The sequence below is a fragment of the Rhinatrema bivittatum genome, chromosome 7 (assembly GCF_901001135.1).
Source record: "Rhinatrema bivittatum chromosome 7, aRhiBiv1.1, whole genome shotgun sequence".
Taxonomy (NCBI): Eukaryota; Metazoa; Chordata; class Amphibia; order Gymnophiona; family Rhinatrematidae; genus Rhinatrema; species Rhinatrema bivittatum.
In genome coordinates, this window is record NC_042621.1 from 273,043,984 (window position 1) to 273,065,783 (window position 21,800).

At 42.7% G+C, this 21,800-nt stretch overlaps 1 protein-coding gene across 1 annotated transcript in view; it reads right to left on the reverse strand.

Moving 5' to 3' along the window:
- SEMA4G (semaphorin 4G) overlaps window positions 1-21,800 on the reverse strand; it is a 352,161-nt gene that overhangs the window by 122,406 nt on the left and 207,955 nt on the right. Inside the window, exon 3 of the mRNA XM_029610258.1 lies at window positions 11,810-11,958. Coding sequence (XP_029466118.1) covers window positions 11,810-11,958 — 149 coding nt within the window. The remainder of the gene's footprint in view (window positions 1-11,809; window positions 11,959-21,800) is intronic.

Sequence of the window (21,800 nt, forward strand, 5' to 3'; positions counted from 1 at the left end):
GGGATGATTCTAGCACCTGTCCCTTTTTCTTGCAAACTGCAACTGTAGTTTCTCCCAGGTACAAAAGTTCACTTCTTCCCATCACAAAAGAGTAAACCTGATTAGGCCTTTGAGTCTTACAATGGTTTCTGCACTTTCAGAGTGCAAGAAAATCAGTCTTGCAAAACAAAACAAAACAACAGGAAATGTAATTGTGCTGTAGGAAACTCCAGACATGCCTACTAATTCGAGTTTACACACAATAAAGGAAGGAGTTATCAAAGTTTTGTTCCTGTGTAAAAAAAACACACAAAAGAAACCTGCTTCCACATTCATCAATGAAACCCAATATTTCTGGAGCAATTTCCAGGCTAGTGCAAGCTTTGATAAACCCCCTAATACGTCAACAATATTCTGGATTTTTTTATAGCAGTAATTTCCTATTTAATGTTATCTTTTTGACATTGTTCATTAAATTTTGGCTGCTTATTTGTTCAAAGTCCTCCTGAAGTACAGTTGAGTTCCTGTTTTTCTACAAAAGAAAAAGGAAATGGATTCCACTGCACAGCTTTAAAAGCCTTTTATTTTACACTCTAGCTTTTATCAATATTAACTTCTTCGATATTTAGCCCCTGTCCTAGACAGCTCTTGAGTGTAGGGGCACAGCGGGAGCATCACGGCCCAGCTCAGGCCCATGACACCCACACAAGGCAGAAATAAACAGCTTTTCTAGCCCCTTAGGGATTTGTACTTCGCCCTCAGACTCTTCTGCTCTCCAACCCATTCGTTCCTAAAATCACCATGTTGACTTTCAAATTGGGGTCAAAAAATAAGGTACTGATGATAATGAGCAGGTAACAAAAAGTAAGCACACAAAAGTTAAACTCAGTCTCTCATCTTTAAATCACAGCTGCCAAGTCTCTCAGTTCCAGGAATGAGGTTTTAGGGCTGTCCTGGATTGGCTGACAACCCTATCCTGATGCATTATAGGACCTGAAGCGCTTATTTCAATGGCTGAAATGAGGGATTACACTGCAATGTAAATTAAAAACCAGGACTGGCCTGAAATCTCACTTCTGGAACTGAGTAACTTGGCAGTTCTGTCAAATTCCACACAGTCCAGAAAGTCAACTCACAGAGTTGGGAACCCTTCCTCCCTGGAAACATCCCAGTATCTGCTTTGTAGTACAAATACCTCCTAACTCCAAGGAATCTTTCCTCTTATGTGAGCTTCTAGTTGAAAACTCCTCCTTAAACAGATCTCTCCCAGGGATTCTTTTCTCAATGGCAGTGCAGCTTCTTTTCCCTTCCAGAACTCCGCACTTCAAACCATTCTCCTCGAGTTACAATTTCCTCACCCTCTCTTTGGAATAAATGGGTTCCCAAAATGGGCCTTTGTCAGTGGAATGTGGTCTGGGAGAGAGCCTAAGCAGGGGAGGTGATTTGTTCCAGGGGTCTAGTCCATTGTTCATAAAGTTTGAAATGTGTGTTTGATAAGGGAAATTATTTTGTAGACAGTTGCTATAAACAGCCACTAGATGGCAGAGTGCATGGCGAAAGAGCACTGGGCATTATACCATAATGAGAAAGTTCTGGATGGAATGTTTATTGGGCTCTAATAATGTGATTCCATTAAGAGGAGGAGTGAGAAGGGGATCCTTCTCACTCCTCCTCTTAATGGAATCATTAATCTTAAAGAAAGCCTTTCCGGACCCTTACTGATTCTCTTACATCAAATGCATCAAGACTGATCATCATCCACTAAACTGATCCAGACATTCCCAACCACTGCAACGTTCTATTGCTTGTTAAACTTCTATCATCCTCTTCTTCTACTCCCAGTTAGAATCATCCCTGTTTTATTGTAACTTCTTTTTCTGTGCACTTGTTATAATTTGTAATGTATACTCTCATGTTATAGTTATGTACGTTATAATGTATTGCTCACCCCTTGTTTTATGTAAACCGACATGATACGAACTTCCGTGAATGCCGGTATAGAAAACCACAAATAAATAAATAAAATAAATCCTCTAGGGGGGAGCATTCGTTGGAGTATATAACACTGGTACAAAGTTTCGCGGAAGGCGACTGGAGGGAGCCACCAGAAGCCTAGTGAGCCCTGGGGCCCCTTCTCATTAAGCGAGGGCCCTGCAGGGGCATTTCCCCCTCAACGGGAAAAGGCCCAAGGCTGAATAGGTGTTTCTTCCCACTGGGAAACTACCAAGGGACCTGACCTGAGTCTAGGAGGAGTAGGAGAGAGACATGGCCTCACAGCTCACTGAAGACCAAAGAAAGAGAGGAAACTGGGGAGAGGAGTGTGCCAAGGAAGCTGGGTAAATCCTTGGATAGTGCCTGAAGGAGAGTCAGAGAGTTACTTGACCTAACGAGGGGCGTTGCCCTGTATCTCATGAGTCAGTACTGATGTAACTAAAGCTGATGTGAGTATTGAGAGAAAGTTAATGCACTCTAGTTGACAGTAGGGTTGAACTAATGTAAATCCAGGAAGTACGTTACAAAAGGAATCTGAGTAGCATATTTCCTACGGAGTGAGGAGTACTTAAGTGCACTGCTGAGGCACGGGAAAGATGCATCTGGTCTCTGCAGGAGTTTTAGGTAACTGTTAACTTGATATTACTAAAGCTGTATCTTGACTGTGAAAACCTGTAAACCCTGATTAAACACTCATATCACTCTACATCTCCACAGGGGCAGGGTCTGGTTGAGACCTCTGATAGATACTGAGGGCACTCGGGCCAGGTGAGGCTACTGCTGCCATAACAGTAAAGGACCACAGGCTAGTAAGGAGCAGTTTTTGACACTCCCTTACACATAATTATCCAGTAGTTTCTTTGCAAGGCTACATCAGTGACAAGGCATTGCTTGTAAACAAGCTCTCATGAACTAATGGATATATACATCAAAAATATCAACGATTATGAAATGTATAGGCTACGGGGAAACCATGCTATAATTATTGTGCATGCGGAAAATGCTTCAGATAGCTCTGTGTTACTTGATGACAGTGAAGTATTAGGATAGCAACATATGGGGGTGTCGGTAATTGAGACCATAAGGATAAAGGCTGTCATTAAGGTAGAGATGCATGTAGAGATGCAAGAAATTATGAAGTACTTGTGAGCTCTGGTCATTACAATGTTAAAATTCATACCAATGTTTACAGAATGCAAAGTTAGCCCTTTGTGTTGGCAGCTTGCCAGCTGCTGACATGACTCAGTGGGACTGGCACGTAAGCAGAGTGGCTATGGATCATGAATCTTGCAAGAAGATCTGATTTACGAGGGAGCTATTGGATGAAGGAAGCGCATTATAAACCATGAAAGCAGTGTGGAATGACAAGTGGCTTGAAATTAGAATTATAATGCTAAATTTATTGGACGGATGGGTCAGATTGGATGGGCCATACGGTCTTTTTCTGCGGCCATGTTTCTATGTTACTATGAAGAAATGAGATCCCTTTGTTCTAATTTTGAATTCTTGGCCTACAACATTTTAAATTTTGTTCATGACATTTTATATATATTATGGTTTGATTGTATATATTGTTTTACATTATTGTAAGCTGCATTTAATATGGGAAATGCAATTTATAAGTTGAAAAAACAAACTTTTTCCTATTAAGAACTGTTTACAGCTAAAGCAGATATTAATAAACTACAATCACTACAGATTATGTGCGCTCGAGTGCGTGTGCCATTTCACAGGCAACTCTCAGCATAACTCAGAAACCCAACCACCTGCTTAAGAACTCTACCATATATTTTCACAAAGGCTTGTAAAGTACTCCTGTGGTTCCTAGCTTGATAACCAGGCTTTGAAAAAAAACAAACAGTTTGTTAGCCTCCCAAAAGGCTGGTGAAGTTGAAATGCTCTCTGAAGAGAAGTTTTGCCAAAATATGGCGCTACACATGTTAGAAGGAGAAGACTACTTTTTTTTTGTAACGTTACAGAATAAAGTAATATTCTCCATGGTTTAGGGATCATACTGTCTAAAGCCTGGATTTATCAAAATGCACTAAATACCGCATGCAATAGAAAAAGGGGTGTGTTTTATGGTAATAGGCAGTTTATCACAATTTGCACTAATACCTATGTGAAGAGCTGAGCTAAGCAAATTGGAAATGAGAGAGAGAGAGAGAGAGAGAGAGAGAGAGAGAGAGAGAGAGAGAGAGAGAGAGAGAGAGAGAGAGAGAGAGAGAGAGAGAGAGAGAGAGAGAACCTAGCCATGATGCCGTAACCCTAGATAAGTATTTATATCTCTATGGCAGGCCACCTAGTAACTCAAGGTGAGGTTTAGGTATTAGTGTAGGGGGGTTAGGGGTCACTTTGACATTCAATGTGAGACGTACGAACAGAACAGTGCTCTCTTGTGAAGATTTGATGACCCTCGGAGTGAGGAAACTCACAGAAAGATGAGATTTGTGCAATGTTCTCTCAACCTAGCTTGATGGACTCTCTACCTTAGCGCATTTTGATAAGTGACCCCCTAAGTTAGCTCTGGTTTCCTAAGGAGCACCAATACTCCCAGGTGTAAAACTGAGGTGACCAGGCAGCACCGTGTCGTAAGGCTAAGTCAGTCCTATCTTTTGCCTGTTGCGCCTACGGATCCTGCAGTTCCAAGTTCTCTGAGAAAGGCAGGGCTGCAAGAAAAAAATGCAGTGGGGTAGAACTAGGCCTGGCTGAGCCCGGCCTTAAGGGCATGGAGTGATCTGTTCGCATTAAGTCAGAAGACAACAAAACCCAAGAATCACTGAGAAAATAACTGTTTTAAAGGAAAGGCCAGTCAGCATTATATTTTAGCAGTGTAACCTCAGTGAGCATGCCAACTCAGGTGGCTTTCTGAGATGGATAAATGGAAGAGCTCCTTTAATTGTGGTGTACCTCAGCTAAATACATGCATAAATAAATCTATGCTTACTTTGGCAGGGTCCCTAACTTAGGCCTGTATCTTTCTAAAACATGGAATAATACTCGTGTTTTGATGGAGTGTACTACCAGGAGACAGAAAGACCCAGTGGGTTGGTCTGATTTTTGGAGAGAACAGCAGCTTCTGGTTGAACAGCCACTGATGCAGTCAGAACCATGACAGAGCACTGCTGCTTGAGTGGTGGAAGGCTGCTGTCAAGGCTCGGGAGAGGCCTGCTGTATTGCCATTGCTGGGGATGCTGTCAGTGTTTGTTGAACATTTGCTGCAGAGTACAATGGGGGCTGTTGCTGGAACCAGTTAGTTGGCAAAGAAAGATTACCTGAGTGCTTTAGACAAAGCTGTAATCTAAGGCACACCTCAAAAAAATCATGTACATACTACCAGCAGGAGGGCAAAGAGACCCTTAGTGGTAGTTTAAGAGAGTCTAGAGCAAAGATCCACAAATGCCGGCCTCGAGGACTGAAATTCAGTCGGGTTTTCAGGATTTCCACAATGAATATGCATTGATTTCATGCATATTCATTGTGGAAATCCTGAGAACCCAACTAGGTTGTGAAACTTGAAAACTGAGTTTGGGGACCCCTGTTCTAGAGAGTTGCTGCTCTGAGAGAGAGAGCAGGGAGGAGCAACAGATCAAGGCTGAGATGTGCACATGCTAGAAGTGGAAGGAGAGCGGAAGAACCAAACGCCAGGGTGTGAGGACTCCAAACCTCCTGAACAAGACCCTCCCAAATCAACTCTATGGATGGAGCTGAGCCACCTTCTCAGAGCATTCCCCCAAGGCAGGGGCGGTAGCGACAAAGCTTCACCTAGGCAGATGAGTTGCCAATGAGCCTTTGCTCAATTGGATCTGGGAGGAAGGAAACGTTTGGGCAGGACAATGCTGGAGGCCGTTTCTGGTAAGAGGGAGTCACTTTCCTTTGAGTAACAAACCAGCTGTTCCCCCATTTGCGAAACTCAGTTTCCTAACTCAGGGAAGCAGGGTAGTGACTGGGTCGGAAAGTCTGGGCCTTTCTGTGATTATTTTGTGGCAAGTTCCCCATTTTCTGCTGTTGCTACAATCGTATATTTTGCCCTTACTGCCGATGCAAAACTACCACCTTGGGCAAAATTAAGTAACAGCCCCTGGAATTGCACCGCTGGTTGTTTGCTATCATTAAGTGTATGCGGGTTTCCCTTCGGAGGGGTCACAAGAAAAAAAAACCTGAAGGGTTGAAATAAACTTTATATATCCCTGTAGCTGTGCAGAAACCTTCCTACCACACATTTTAGATGACTCTTTGGAAATGAGCTTATCCAGGGACTTTAGTGGATTGTCACCCTATTATTTTTCACTGTGCCACAGATGCAAAGTGGTTCTGTTTGTCCCCTGATAGGCAGCTAAGAAGAAGGCTGGACCAGGTGGTCTTCTTTCAGCCTTACCATGCAGGAAACTATTAAGTACAAATGCATTTCGGTCAATGGTCCAGTAGTTGATGTTCTGTTCTGTGGCAACATCAAAAAATATTTGGTGGTTTGTCACACAGAAAAGATTACAGCACAAACTGAAACAGTTTTGTAACTTGGGAAAGGTTCTTGTCGTCTGAAACAGTGCTACACAATTGCATGTGAAAATGTAATTAAGCTGGAACAATCAGTACTGTCTTTATGACATGACTTTCCCTCCCATCATTAAAGTATTGCAACATCCAGCAGGCCAGGTCAGAGTCGGAATGTGGCATGGGAGGGAAAAGGCAGATTGTCTATGGTATCTTATCCTATAATCACGGCTCATCACGATTAAGAGGGAACTTGCCAAATTCCTTCTATTCAAACACATCTGTGGGCCCGCAGATACAGAGATACTCTTTTTGCCCAGGTTAGGGAAGCCTCATCTGGAGTACTGTGTTCAGTTTTGAAGCCTGTATCTCAAAAAGGAAGGAGACAGGACTGAGGTGGTCCAGAGAAGAGTGACCAAAATGGTGTGGGGTCTATATAGGAAGACTTATGAGGAGAGGCTGAAGGATCTGAATATGTAGTCCCTGGAGGAGAGGAGTTGCAGGGGAGATATGATACAGACCTTCAGATACCTGAAAGGTATTAACAACGCACAAACTTCAAACCTTTTCTATTGGAAAAGAAACTAGAACTAGAGGTCATGAAATGAAACTCCAGGGAGGGGGCGACTCAGAACCAACATCAGAGAGAGGGTGGTGGATGCCTGAAATGCCTTCCCAGAAGAGGTGATAAAGATGAAAATGGTAAATGACTTTTAAAGGTCATGGGATAGATACTACGGATCCCTAAATATTAGATGTTGGAAATGAAAAAAGGGGAGCAAGGGGGTAACCTGCATGGAGCGTCAGTTACTACACTTAACAGAAGGCATGGGGTAACCTGCATGGAATGGCAGTTACAACTCTTAACAGAAGGCATGGGGAGAACCTGCATAGAGCGGCAGTTACTACCCTTAACAGAAGGCATGGGGGTAACCTACATGGAATAGCAGTTACAACCCTTAACAGATGGCATGGGGAGAACCTGCATAGAGCGGCAGTTACTACCCTTAACAGAAGGCATGGCGGATAACCTGCACGGAGCGGCAGTTACAACCCTTAACAGAAGGCATGGGGTAACCTGCATAAAGTGGCAGTTACAACCCTTAACAGAAGGCATAGAGGTAACCTGCATGGAATGGCAGTTACAACCCTTAACAGAAGGCATGGGGGTAACTGGCATACAGTGGCAGTTACTACCCTTAGCAGAAGGCATGGGGGTAACCTGCATGGAATGGCAGTTACAACCCTTAACAGACGGCATGGAGGTAACCCGCATGGAATGGCAGTTACTACCCTTAACAGAAGGCATGGGGATAACCTGCTTAGAGTGGCAGTTACTACCATATGCAACTTGCTGGGCAGACTGGATGGACCATTTGATCTTTATCTGCCATCTTTACTATGTTACGCACGTCCAGTAGGGCTCATATTTGTCAAGTGGCAGGCCCCAAGCATATGACTCATCATGGCTGTGGATAAATGGCAGTCACACTATTCTGTGACCATCTGGTATCCTTCTCCAAAGCGGACTTTTGGTCACAACAAACTCCACAGAAAGTTTGCATGTGTGTTTAGATATTCAGTACTCTGCAAGCTGAAAGCAAACCCTATGTTAGTAAAAATGTTCTTAGGTATGAAAAAATGCCATTTGCTTTTGCATATACCCCACCATCTCTTACCCACTGCAAACTCACATTCTGCAGAAGGCAAGCGGCACTGCTGCTTCAAAAGCATTTCCACAGCATTTTATGTCATTTAAAGTAAATCTCCAATAATTTTCATGAACTAGAGAATTGAAAATATAAAAACAAAACAGACCCAATTCTGAAGGGCAAAAGTGGGGGAAAAAACAGAATAGTGGTTGCTGTAAAAGAACACATTCAGGAGCTATACTGAAGAATAAAATAAAGTATTTGCCACAGCCTGATAAAAGACACAAAAGAATGAGCTTCATTCCCTCCATACATTTGTGCCTTTTATTTACTGCCCAGAGCTCTCGGATATGAATGTAATTTACTCCTGCCTGAAGCTGGCGTAAGTCTGCACTGCCACACCCGCATGGTTCCTATTATATTCTGTGAGAGGGATTTTGACACTCTTAAAACGTTTTTATGCTTGGGAAAAATTAGGAGAGCTGGTTTTGTTTTTTTTTTTTAATTATATTTCACCTTTTAGAAACTTCAAAGTGGATTACATTCAGGTATTGTAGTTGCAACAAGCCCTCTATGTCTACTAAACCAGACAGCGTGGCAATCATTTGTACAAATGTTGGCTAAAATTTCCCATGCAAAAGCCACTTTTAAAGGGCTGCGTTGCTTAGCAGGGATTGTGGCAGTCACATTTTAAAAACCATTTTGGTGCACCCTAATGGCTACAGTCTCATTTACAACAAAGCATTCCATCTCTCGTAATCTAATGTATAGCTACTTTTTTAAATGCAAAAATGGGAATCGCAGGGCCAGCTAGGATTCGGCCAGTGCGGTGCGGCACAAGCAAGCGATACGCTATTTTGCTTGCGAATACAGATTCTTTAGTTCAAAAAAGAGAAAACCCCGTCAGGCGCGGGTGAGAATCTCAAGGTATGGAAGGATCATCGTGACAAGCGTGCACCGGCTGGCCCCGCTATTCCCAGGGGCTCACCTCCATTCTCAGGTTTTTGAGATAAGGCTTCTCTTTCACTCTGTACGATCTGCGCCTACTGAGTTTGGAGGAGGGCTGCTCTAACTTTTTACCCTGCTCTTTAAGATATTGTTTGGGTCCCTCCTGACGCAGCCCCTCCGGTGAAACACGGCCATGTCGGGGAACTGTACTACACGTTATATACAACACCTTTGTTATTATTCAATTTCCTTGAAGCAATTAGATGTTACTTATTAATTATGAAGTGAACAGCTCACACTGTACTTTGCACATTCTCTTTTGGTTTTACCTACTTTTTTTTCACATTCACATTCTTTTACATTTGTTCAGTCACACCTCACATGCTGATAAATGCTGGAAAATATAAGATCAATAAAATATAACAAACCTATAAAAATACTCTCTCATGCACTTATTACGCTCATGACCATAGATAGTACTATAACTTATATACCAAACTGAGCAATATTTTTATTTCATCCGTACATCTCTACTAACCCTCATAGATTCATTTACACATTCATTAATACATATTCAACAGATCTAAACAGGTCACATTTGAGATAAGAATGCAATTTTTTATTATACTGACTCTTGGGGGGGAGGGGAATAGGAGGACCAATATTTACATAGAAACATCTGCAGATAAGGACTGTAAGGCCTATCTAGTTTGCCTATTTACACAGACCCTACTATAACAATTTTTTACCTTCGCTTCTTCACAACTAGGGATTCTCTGTGCTTATCCCATACTGATGAATTATGATACTGTATTTGCCATGTATTCGCCATCCCTTTCTGCTAAGAAATATTTCCCACTGTTATTTCTCGGCCTACCTCCTTTAGCCTCATAGAATGACTTCTTGTCTAAAACTTTCTTTCCACAGAAAAATGTTTATTTCTTGTGCATTATTTATACCACAGAGTTAATGGAATATTTCTGTCCTATTCCATCTCCCTTCTCTAACGTATACACTTTTAAGGCCTTAAGCCTTACTTCAAACGGCTTACAGCACGGACTCTGCACAATTCTGGCAGTTCTTCTCTGTACTGCCTCCATCTATATCCATTTGGAGACGTGGCCTTCAGAATTAGACACAATACTTGATCTTGTACCAATGCAGAGATATTGTAACCTCCATTTTCATATTAATAATACCTCTGCTTATTCGCTCTAGCATTTTTCTGGCTAAAAGCATCGCTCTGTAATAGAGACATGGGCTAAGTCCTTGTTTTTTACTGAGACTGACTGTGCCTGTTCATGAATGTTCAGCTGTTCACACTGTGTGACTGTTTAAAGACATTCACAGGTCTCCTAAAGACATTTATTTACAGGCAGGCTTATCAGTAAGAACAATGGTCACAGTATCATTCAGAGCCTATCCTTCTAGGCGCTGATTGAACGAAAGGGACTCAATATTCATGTTTGTGGTACTTGCCCAAGTTTATCCTCTAAGCACTGACTGAACTCAAGGAACTTTATAAATTATTTCTTGTAATATATCTTTCTATTGTTCAACATTTTGGATATGAATGTTTTTATGTACATTGCTTAGGTAGTTTGCATTATGGGCCTCATTTTCTAAAGTATCGCGGAGTTGGTGCAGAGTCGGCCCCGGCGACGCCCCGACTCCTCCTCTTCCGGGGCCGACTCCGCCCCCATCCTGGTATCGCGTGCGAGCGGCTTGGAAAATGAGGCCCTAAGTGATTGATAATTTTTAATAAATGTAAAATGAACAAAAAAAAAGTTTCAAGGTGCATTATTTATCATACTCACAGGCATAGGCTACTAACAAAGTAGCACTATCTTTAAAATCCAAATTTGATTCTTCCAGAATTGTGTTAAATCAAGGGAATTCCACTTCAAAATAATACCAACACCCTCACATTTTGATTGAACATCAGCTGTACTCTCTAGAAGACAATAAACTTTATTCATTTCAGGAATAGCTTCTTCAGAGATTTTTAGAAAATCCATATAGAATCTTCTAATCATCTCAACTGCAGAGATCAGAACACAGCCAGGAAAATTTAAAAATCTAAGATTAAAGCACTTAGAGTAATTACCCATGTGAGCATGCCAACTCTCCATGTGACCTGAGCATGCAGGTCCAAACCATGATGTGATCACAAGGGGAAACCGTATAAAATCGCAGCTCTGAAGCTTTTCATCTGGAAATGTGGTAACCCGTGTTATGTGTAAAATACCAAAGAAACAGGACATCTGTACTGTATGATTTTTTTTTTTTTTAATCCTCTGTTTTGAACAGAGGATCACTGCTGCAGACAGTGCTGACCTCCTGCTGCCATTGATAACTGTGGCAGCATAGGGTTTTGGGAAATTTTTTTTTGGATTTAAGTTTGGAGGAAAAAAAAACCCAGAAAAACAAACACAAATTTCCACCGAGACAAAATAAGACAGCGGTTGGACATCGGGGTCTTTGAGCGCTTAAACTCGTGCAACACCCTAAAGACGCAACGTCGCAGCTACGGACAGCGGAAGGAAGTCAGCATTGTAGGCAGCAGGGACTCTCATTCTGGTCTGAGGATAAAAAAAAGATGTCAGTCCTGAAGCACAAAAGCCCTACACAGAAGTAAATCTGCGTGATCTGGGCTTGTCTAAAAGAAAGCCGGGAGGAAATCAGCTTGAAAGGCGAGAGAGAGAGAGAGAGAGAGAGATTGTCTGGAGCTGTGGAATACTCACTGTCCTTTGGGTTCCAGCCGCAATATTACTGGAGTTAAGGGAGAATATCGCCCCTCTTGCTCCCACATACAGGATCCCTTTCTCATCTTCCAGCAGCAGAGCGCTGTAGTTCACCACATTGCTGCTGAATCGCTTAACGTCCAAAAGGTCTGGGGAAAGAAATGTTTACATACTCTTTAGAAATGGGGGGATACCATTTTTAAAATGCATGGAGGGCAGTCTAAATTTCAGGGTCTCACACAGGCAAAAAACAAAAACTAAACAAGAGACAGAATCTTTGAAGACTTTCAGTGGTCTTAAGGTACGTGAGCAAAGGCAAACGATGCTTGCAGAAATGTTGGGGAGATTCTGAGGAAGATTCATTGATGATGCTTAATGCTATGAGGAGCCCAACAGCATTCAACGAGACCACTAAAGTAGAAAGCTACCGCAATGAGGATGCGGGTTTTTGGATAAGGAAAACCATTCAAAGTCCATTCACTTCTTATTCCATTTAGAATGCAACTCTTCCAAATCCGGGCCTTGAAAGAATACACTGACAGAAATATGTTCACTCACTTTGTTAGATAAAAATAATTTCACCCTACACTGAAAAATAAAATGGCACTCAGAGGCCAGGCCTAGCTCAGGAAAAGTGAATAAATCACCTTCATGCAGGGGATTAAGTTGACATAAGGGCATAAGATGTGCCATGCTGGGTCAGACAAAAGGCCCACTGAGCCCAGCAGTGGCCAGTCCGAGACACAGATCCCAAAGAGTAGATCCAGTACCTTGCTGCTCACTCCCGGGAATAAACGGTGGACTTCCCCAAGCCCACCTGGCTAAGAATTGTTTCTGAACTTTTCCTCCAGGAGCCTGTCCAAATTTCTTAAAAAAAAACAACTCCTCTGTTAAATGCTTTGACCACACCCTCCCGGAATAAATTCCACATTGTTTTCCAATTTGTTTTAAATCTGCTACCTGATAATGTCGTGTAGTGTAGTATAATCTGAAAGGATAAATAGCCTTTCCCAATTTACCTGTTCCGCCCCATTCATGATTTTATAAATCTCTTTCATATCCCCACTCAGTCGATTCTTCTCCAAACTGAAGAGCCCCGCCCGGTTTAGATTTTCTTCCTAAGGGAGCTATTCCATCCCCTTTATCATTTTTGTTGCCCTTCTCTGTACTTTTTCTAGTTCCGCTACACCTTCCTTCAGATGGGATGACCAGAACTGCACACAATACTCAAGGTGTAGTCGTACTATAGATCAATACAGAGCTATCATGATATTCACAGTTTTATTTTCCATTGCTTTCCAAATAATTCCAACATTCTGTTTGCTTTTTTCCATCATCCCTGCACACGGAGTTGAGGATTTCAGCATATTGTCCAGAATGATTCCAAGATCTTTTTCCTGGGTGATTACTTTTAATACAGAACCCACTACTGTTTATCTATAGTTTGGATTATTATGCCCTATGTCAATCACTTTGCACTTGTCCACATTAAATTTCATCTACCACCGAGACGACCTCTACTCACAATCACATAAAACCTTAGCAGCTTCAGTATAATGTATAAGACTTTTTGGATACATAAAGTCACTTGCCTTACATGACCAATGTGTAGAATTGGATAGAATAAGCTCACTAAACATGTTGCCACCGTGACGTCCATTCAGACTAAGGGAAAGAAGGAAATAAAATTGCCCAAACTTCAGTCATTACACATGGTGTCATTTAAATATACTCAAAAGCACCTAAGAGCCCCAACACTGCACAAATCAAAGGGGAAAAAGGAAAGTTGAAATCTATAATTCCGGGTGGCGAAAGCACTGTCATAATTAGGAGGAGGCTAGGAAAATGATATATACGACTTCAGTACAAAAAATGAAAACAAAATGCCTCACCCCTTTGCCTTATCAGTACACCAAAGAGGAATAATCCCTTCAGAAACACAGGCCAGCTTGTTACTACTCTTAAACTTCAATCTCCATGCTGTTCCTCCTAAGACAGAATGCCTTACAACTCAGCACCATCTACAAAGAGCAACCCAGCACAAGAAGAGTAGGAGTTTGGAGAAAGGAATATTAAACTGCATCACACAACAGAGTCACCCTCAGCTATCAACATGTAGGAAACCTTTGGTTTCCCTCACCAACGGAATGTGCCATTTGACTGGGGAGGTTCTGGGTAGGAATTAATAATCAGAGGTTTGGCTTTTGGTCCCCCATGTGGGAACTGCAGATGGTGTCACCTAGCTGTTTATCATCCTACAGCACTATCTATCCTTGTGAATTTTGAGTTGGATTTTCTTGCAGACAGGAGTTTGCTGCTCCTGCTGCTTAAGTTTTCCCTAAATCATTGGAAAGGAGTTGGGATTTTTCCCTTGGGGTCAGCCTCCCATTTGCCTGTGTAATTCTGCTTGCTTTTGACTCTTTTAATCCAATTTTTGAGAACTCCCTGTGACAGCCTGGTCCCCCTTGTTGCAGTGGTTTGGGGAATCCCTGTATTCATGGCTGGATTTGGGGTAAGGAAGACCTGCAATGGACCTGACAGTACCCTGATGCAGAGGAGAGTCCATTTTGAATTAACTGTCTTTTTGCACTATCTCCTTTGTTTGGAGGCAAGGACGTTTTATTCCACCCTTCCTGCCTCTTGCTTGCTCTTAGGTTCAGAGACTATTTTTGTTCCACTGGGAGCTGATGCTCCTTGGTACCCAGGGCTCAGTATCAAATCTTGGGGTAGAGAGCTATCTTTCACCCTGAAAGAAGCTGGAAGTGTGGAGGAATTCATCTGGAGAAGATCCCTGCCAGTGGCTTAAGAGAGAAGGAAACGAGAGGGTTTGAAGTAAAGGTAACAAGAACTTTCTTGCTGCTAACTCAGGTAAAATACCAGGGAGAGTTAAGTACCCATCAACTGCTGCTTAAAGAGTTAAAAACAATTTACGACGATTCCAGGAAATGTATTAAGACTGGGACTAAGTTCTGGTAAAACATTGGAACTGAATTCTAACCATCTATAGTGGGAAGAGCTGGGAATATAAATTGGGAAGCTTAATAAAGGATTGAACTGACTTGAATCTGACAAACCAGAGAATTTGGAGTAATTGGGGAGAGAAGGAATTCGAGTGTAACTCAGAGTGATTCCAGAAGATGCCGAGAGGCTTTACTAAAGAAGTGGAGTCACAAGTTTATTGACCTTTCTGCTGTCTTATTATTTATTATATGTAATTGGCAACCGAATTGAAGGTGTAAATATTATTCAGTCACCTAGTAAAAGCAGTTGGAAAGCACCTTGCTTCTCAAGAGCGTTTACTGGATGCAGAGACGGTGATAATTACCAGTGCTGTTCACAAGGCACGGAAAGGGGCTTTATTGCAAAAAAAGAACCAGGTATAAGAATTACTGATTGACCCCCATGTGGAATGCTGGAAGTCAGAGTGGTAAAGGCTATCCGCAGCGGGAGAAAGGATACAGCAGCTCTCTCTTTTTCTATCTGCCCCTGGGTGCCAGCTCAAGGAACCATCCCGCCCAGGGGTTACTAAAACAGTTCACGCAATGGTGACACCTATTGACCAAACACAGAGGGAGCCACCGTGTGTGGTCCCTGGCCACAGCTACCACTATGATGGCTGGGCTAGACGCAGAGGGGAATGGGATTTAAAAAAAACAAAAAAACCAACTGGGACAAATCCTGGGCTGTTGCAAATGAAGTATCACGGTGCCATACTCCAGAAGATGTCAGTTCCAACTGAGCTGGAAGCCAAAAGTAGCAGGCGAGAACCGAGAGGCCAAAACAGAAGGAAGTGGACATCTAAAACGCACAGCTCATTCCACTACCTTGAAGAGTCTGAATCTCAGAAGCCAATATTTTTTTCTTTAAAATTTTTTTCCTATAAATAGAGCTTTTAGATTTCATATATTTCCTGTATGTTATTATAGCTTATATTATCACACTACAAAGTGGATCACATGAATCTGAAATTTTCATATATGTAAAAAAAAAATAAATTTTGGTTCGCATCATATAAAATCCATGTGGCTATATCATGCATGTTAGGATCAGGCTTGAATATAATCATATGCCAACCATTTAAAATATATATATTTTCTTTTTACAGTATATGAAAAAACCAGTATAAAACTTATGAATATAATCACTTCATCTCCAAAAAAGGACTTTTAAAGTCAGTGTTGAAAAACTTATGTCAAACATCAATATTTTTGTTGAAAAAAAGCACTTATTTTTGCTGCTGAATAAATACTCTAGACGGGTCTCTTCCACCTGACTGAGATTTAAATTATTGCCCGCTATGAGTACCGTGGAACGGCTTCTTCCAGTTGATCAAGGTTTAAATATTCTCCCCCAGCACTGATGTTTCAGCCATAAGCCTGCTTCTGGGCTTCTTCATTAAACATCGACGTTATCCCAGAGACCGGAATTGGCAGCCCTTACTCTAAGGGCTGTTTATATTATGTATTTACTTACAAACAGCTGACATTCCGCTTTTCATCTACGTTGGGCTCAAGGCAGATTACAGTAAATTAAAAAAAAACACAGAGGCATTAGAAAAGCTTACAATCAAATCATAATTTGCAATTAATGTAGCATTGGGATCCAGCACAGGAAAACCCATTGGCGAATAGTTTCAAGACTGTTGTGTCCCTGTTGCATATAACACAGTCTCTCGTTAGGGGGTCAGGAAGTTGGGCCAAAGATGAGATCCAAGTGATCTCTTCTTTGGGGAGTGCAGACACAACATGAGTGGGGGGAGAGCCCATGAGCAAGCAGGAAGGGTGGGGGGAGAGGTGGGCAGGGGTGGACGTGGGGAGGGGTTAGAATAATGAGGCTAGGGTTAGAGTAGTGTAGGAGACAGGGAGGGGCTCGGGTAGGACCTGCCCACTGATGATTTAAGGCTGGGGCAAGGGACTCCCAAGCCCCTTTTCCTTTCATAGGATTGGCAGCCTTGCCCACCCGCACCTGACCTTGGTTGGGTGGGAGACAGCCTGTTGGTCTGTCGCACCATACCAGGAGGTGACCAGTCGTGGCTGAATTTCTGCCGCACAGTTCAGTGCAAGTGTGGTGGCGAGAGTAGTCCGAGCAGTCCCATCACATGTGCAGCCCCAATTAGCAATGATCCTAGCGACGCTACGAACATCACTCTCCGCTTCAAAGGTGGACGTATGGGACTTCAGCAACATAACTCTGGACCCTAACTTTGACATATTTTATTGGGGCATGTAAGGCTTTATGTAGCAAAGGATTGCTTCCACGGCACGTCAGACTAGGTTAATTGATGCTACTGGCTGGGAGTGAGAGTGCAGTATCACAATATTGTTGTATGGCTTTGAGTTACTGGCTCATAATGTTGTATGTTAAATATGTACTAATAATTTGTGTTAAATGTTATGCTGCAGCCATGTCTTTCCATAAAATCCAATTTTCTGAAGATTTCCATGTGGTTTTTGGAATGCGTGGGATTAGATGCTTGGAGAGCGGTCAATCCACCCCCTGTATTTGCTGTGGGTCTTAGGAGAAAGCTATTCCTTAGCTTTTTTTTGTGAATTTGAGGTAACATTGCTCCAGGCGCAGAGGTTAGTGGTATTTTGTTCCACATTTTTGGTACTTAACAGCTGAAAGCATGGAGTCTTGTGCAGGTCAATCTGGCAGCAGTCAGTGGAGGAGAGGAAAGACGAGCCATTTTGGTAGACCTGAGTTCCCTTGTGGGCGCATAAGAGGAAGAGAAATTGAGTGAGGTATTCAGGGGCCTGTTTATTCAAGCATTTGAAGGCAAAGCAGAAAGTTGTGATTTTATCCTGCTTTCTTCTGGGAGCAGGTGAACTTGATGTAGAATAGGCTTGATATGATCGGTTGCTTTTGTACCTGCCAATATTCTCACGGCAGTACTTTGTAGGATCTGGAGGCGCTTTGAACAGTACTGTGAGATGCCATGAGTATACGTATAGCCAAAAACCCGAAAATATCTGCGTGTTTAACAGGTTAAAACCCTAACAAACAAATACAAGGTGGTCAGATGTTTTGGCCTCACTAGCTTTGGTGGCTTTGGATTATTACAAAACTTGGGGATATGACACTGTAAGGAGCTTGGGCGTTGGATTAATCATGGGACTTATAAGAACCAAATAGGAAGACAACAAAAGCGGTCTTAAAAGGAGACAACTTCCATACACACCGGTGTGGTCTACAGACCTCCAACTCAGATGGAGGAAATGGACAGAAATCTGGCTAAAGACATTCAAAAGGTAGGCATGAAGGGGGAGGTGGTGATGTAGGTTGAGTCTTTAACCTGCTGGGTGTAGACTGGAGTATCCCATTGTGGCTGCCGTTCCAGGAGCTCTTCTCAAACAAGGAGGGGGGGGGGGGGGGTGGCAATATTGGACCTGGTACTCACAAAAGGAGACAGTATCTACAATGTCCAGACAGATGCTCGCCTGAGCATCAGTGATCATCAAGCAGTATGGTTTGATAGAATGGCCATGGGGGAGAGAAGTCACACACAAAGCTCAAAGTCCTGGATGTCAAACATACTCACTTTGGTAAAATGGGGAAGTACCTTGGGGAGCAGGGGCTGGCAGACCGGGAGGAGATAGAACAGCGAGCTAAACTCAAAGGAGCAATAATAACGGCAACATGTCTTTATGAAAGAAAAGGAAACCAATACGGCTCTCCAAACAAGTGACTGAAAACATTAAGGCAGAGAGATCATTATTAAGAAAAAAAAAAAAAAAGTACAACGGATCTCAGAAAGATGGACACAGGGAAGAATATCTGGTGCAACTGAAAGAGACCAGGAAAGAAAGCAGGATGGCGAAAGCAGGAGTGGAAGAAAAGATTGCTAAAGAGGTCCTTCTCCTCACAGTTGACCAGGTACAGCGGGGGGATGCAGTGCTGTGGGGGTCCCTGGCAGGTGCTTGTCATGGCAGTCAGGCCGTGGAGGGCTCTTGGTGCCACTGTTGCCAAGACTGAAGTACTGCCACTTCTTTTGCTAGGTTAAAGATGCTTAACACACACACACAAAACATCCCCTCTCATGGTTTGGGAATTTAACTCCCAGATTTTACTCCACCTCTGACCAGGAGTTAAATTTCCAGCACTAAAAAAAATCATCAGTTAAGCCAGCACGCCTCTCTGCATTGGGGGGTAATGGCTAATGCCATGGGATTTCCATGGGAGGGTGCCAAGCAATCTCCACTGCTTTATGCATACATTTTTATGCAGCAAAGCTTGCGCACCACTGTGGGTTAAATCTGTGCTCTCCTGAGCGCACCTTATTACATCGACCCTTATGTAAGCTCTCAGCTGCAGCATTTATGGAACATACAGAGAACATGTGGAGTCCAAAATTGAAATGCAACTTATCCGGCTAAGTAGTGGCCACTGAATATCCGACTATTCTCAGTGGCCGCCACTTAGCCGGATAAGTCACTTATCAATGGACAGGGAATGAACGGATTGGGGTGGCGCTACTTAGCCTACATTTATCTTTATCCGGTTAAGTTAGCTGAATAAATTAGACCTCAGCAGATCTTACTTATCCGGCTAACTAGAACTTATCTGGTTATACTCAGCAGCATAGCCGTGCTGCTGAATATCCGGATAACTCAGATAACCCGGTATCTAAGCTTAGAACATTCGCCGGTACCAACATGAATAGGTCCCGGGGAACAGAGATATCTAGGAGTCATGAGAAAGTGTTTTCGATTTTGCTGAAGGTTTTTCACCACTCAGCATAATTTACCCTGGCGGTGCCAACTCTGCATTTCACTCAAATGCTAGAACAGACCCTTTTGAAGATTATCTTTATGGTTTATTTCACACTAAACTGGATGGGGATTGGACTTTGAAACTTTTTTTTCTACCAGAGATGTTTTGATTCTGAATCAAAAAGTCCAGTTTTCCCCGGTGTGTGTAGGGTGGCCCAATACAAACATTAGAAACGTGTGCGTCAGGACGTAGTTTCTACTGGTGAAGAATTCCTTCTTACATTTCTTTGGAACTATCTGATTAGGCACCATTTTAAAAAAAATCTGATGAGCTTGTGTTCTTCTTTTTAAAGCTAAGACCCAACCTGATGCTTTTCTCTCTTCCTTAAGTCCTGTATCTTCTTCTCTGACTCTGGAAGAGGGGGAGGGCGTTGATATTCAAGGCAAGGGCGACGCTCATGTTTCAGTATTTAACGTAATATAATGCGTGTTGTGCTTTCTCTTATGCATTCCAACATATGTAACGTCGGAAATAATTATGTAAGAGGGCTGTGAGGTTGTCCACCCACCCAGGAAAACAGTAAGCCTCCACGGAGGGACGGAAAGTCACGTTTAGCTCGCTGGGAGAAACAGCTCGAAACCCACAAACAGCAGGTCGGTATTGTTAGAGAATGAACTCTGCCAAACTGCTTTTGTGTGCATGCGCATCTTTAAATTTACACCAGACTTGTTTATGGTAACTGGGCCAACTGCGATACTGCTTCAGCTTTTTATTTTTCCCTGTCTTGCTCTTGGGGAGGGGCTTTTGGGATGAGAGCTCACCGACATTTCTCTGTCACTAACTGCCTCCCACAAGCATCACGCCACCATCTAAGGCCTCGTGCACACTCGCACCCGCCACTTGCCCACAATCCGAAACATCCTATGCCACTCCGAGCACACAGACACACTGACACCAGACATATTGCAAAACGTAGAAAAGAATATAGAAGCACAAGCATGTATTTAATGTGTGATGCAAAAGCCCCCATCCCTCCTTCTGCAAACCTATACTGGAAGGCCAGATGTCTCTGAGCTTGCTGGGGGTCTCTCTCTTTGCATTTTGTTCTTTTTTTTTCACCATTGGTTCTAATTTTCTTTCTTTAAAATTAAAATTATTTCCTATTTCATGATCTTCTTCTGGAGTAAAAAATTAATAAAAATGAATTTTTTTCTCGATAAATGCAACTAGAGGCTCACAGAAACAAAAGACCCCAGCAATCTGTGCTGCTACTTTTAGGAGATTTACTGTAAACTGTATCTAAATTTCCCTATGTCCTTAAACCTACCTCGTCTCACCTCATAACCTTTTCTTTTAATTAATACAACAAGGGCCAGCCTAGTGGGTTCCATTTGCTACTGGTACCAGCAGGGCCTAGGGAGGCTGCATTCACAGCTCCTGCGGGTGGAGGAGTCCCAGCCACCGCTCAACACCGACCCCTACTGACTGAAACTGGGTTGCATGTGCATCAGATTCTGGACGGAATCACGGCCTGTGGCACCCAGGGCAAGGACTGTCACTAGGACGGCTGAGATATGGAAGATTATAAGAAGAGGGGGAACATGCCCCCCAGATAGTTGGCAAAGACCTGTGCTGGAGGTGCCCAAAAGAACTCGGTTCCGATTGAAAGCTGGAAGCCCAAAGGAGCAGAGGGAAATTACCAGGTCAAAAATACAGCAGAGAAAAAAGTGAATGCAAAAAAAATAAATAAATAAAATTCCTATCTATTCTCAACATCATTGCATACTGACACAAAGATACTGAAGGTTTCCTAGAAAAAAGCCGAGCTAGTCAAAGCACGGAGTTTCACCAGAGTCATTTCATCTGAAAGAAACAAAGAAAAAGCCACTGAAATATATTCTCTGCTGAAAGTCCTTCTGCTCTGTGGAATACGTTACCATGTCACAGCGAGAATGCAAACTGTGATAACACATTAACACAGCTGCCATTCATTATTATGCTTAATGACCTAAGAAGTGGTTCGGGTTTTTTTTTTTGGAGGGATTATAACGGCGAACTCATAAGAAATTGGCCGCTGTAGCATGACACTTATAAGCATTAAGGGAGCAAATTTTAAACCTCAGGGGGAACTTGTAGTCCGGCGGGTTCACCCTGTGCGAGGTTTGCCTTTGAAAATCCAGCTGAAGGCGCACGGTGGGGCCAATGCATCTGCGCATCAAGAGATCGCAAAACATACAGGTCTATCCAGTACCGAGCGGTAGGAAGAGCTGTGTTAGTGCCC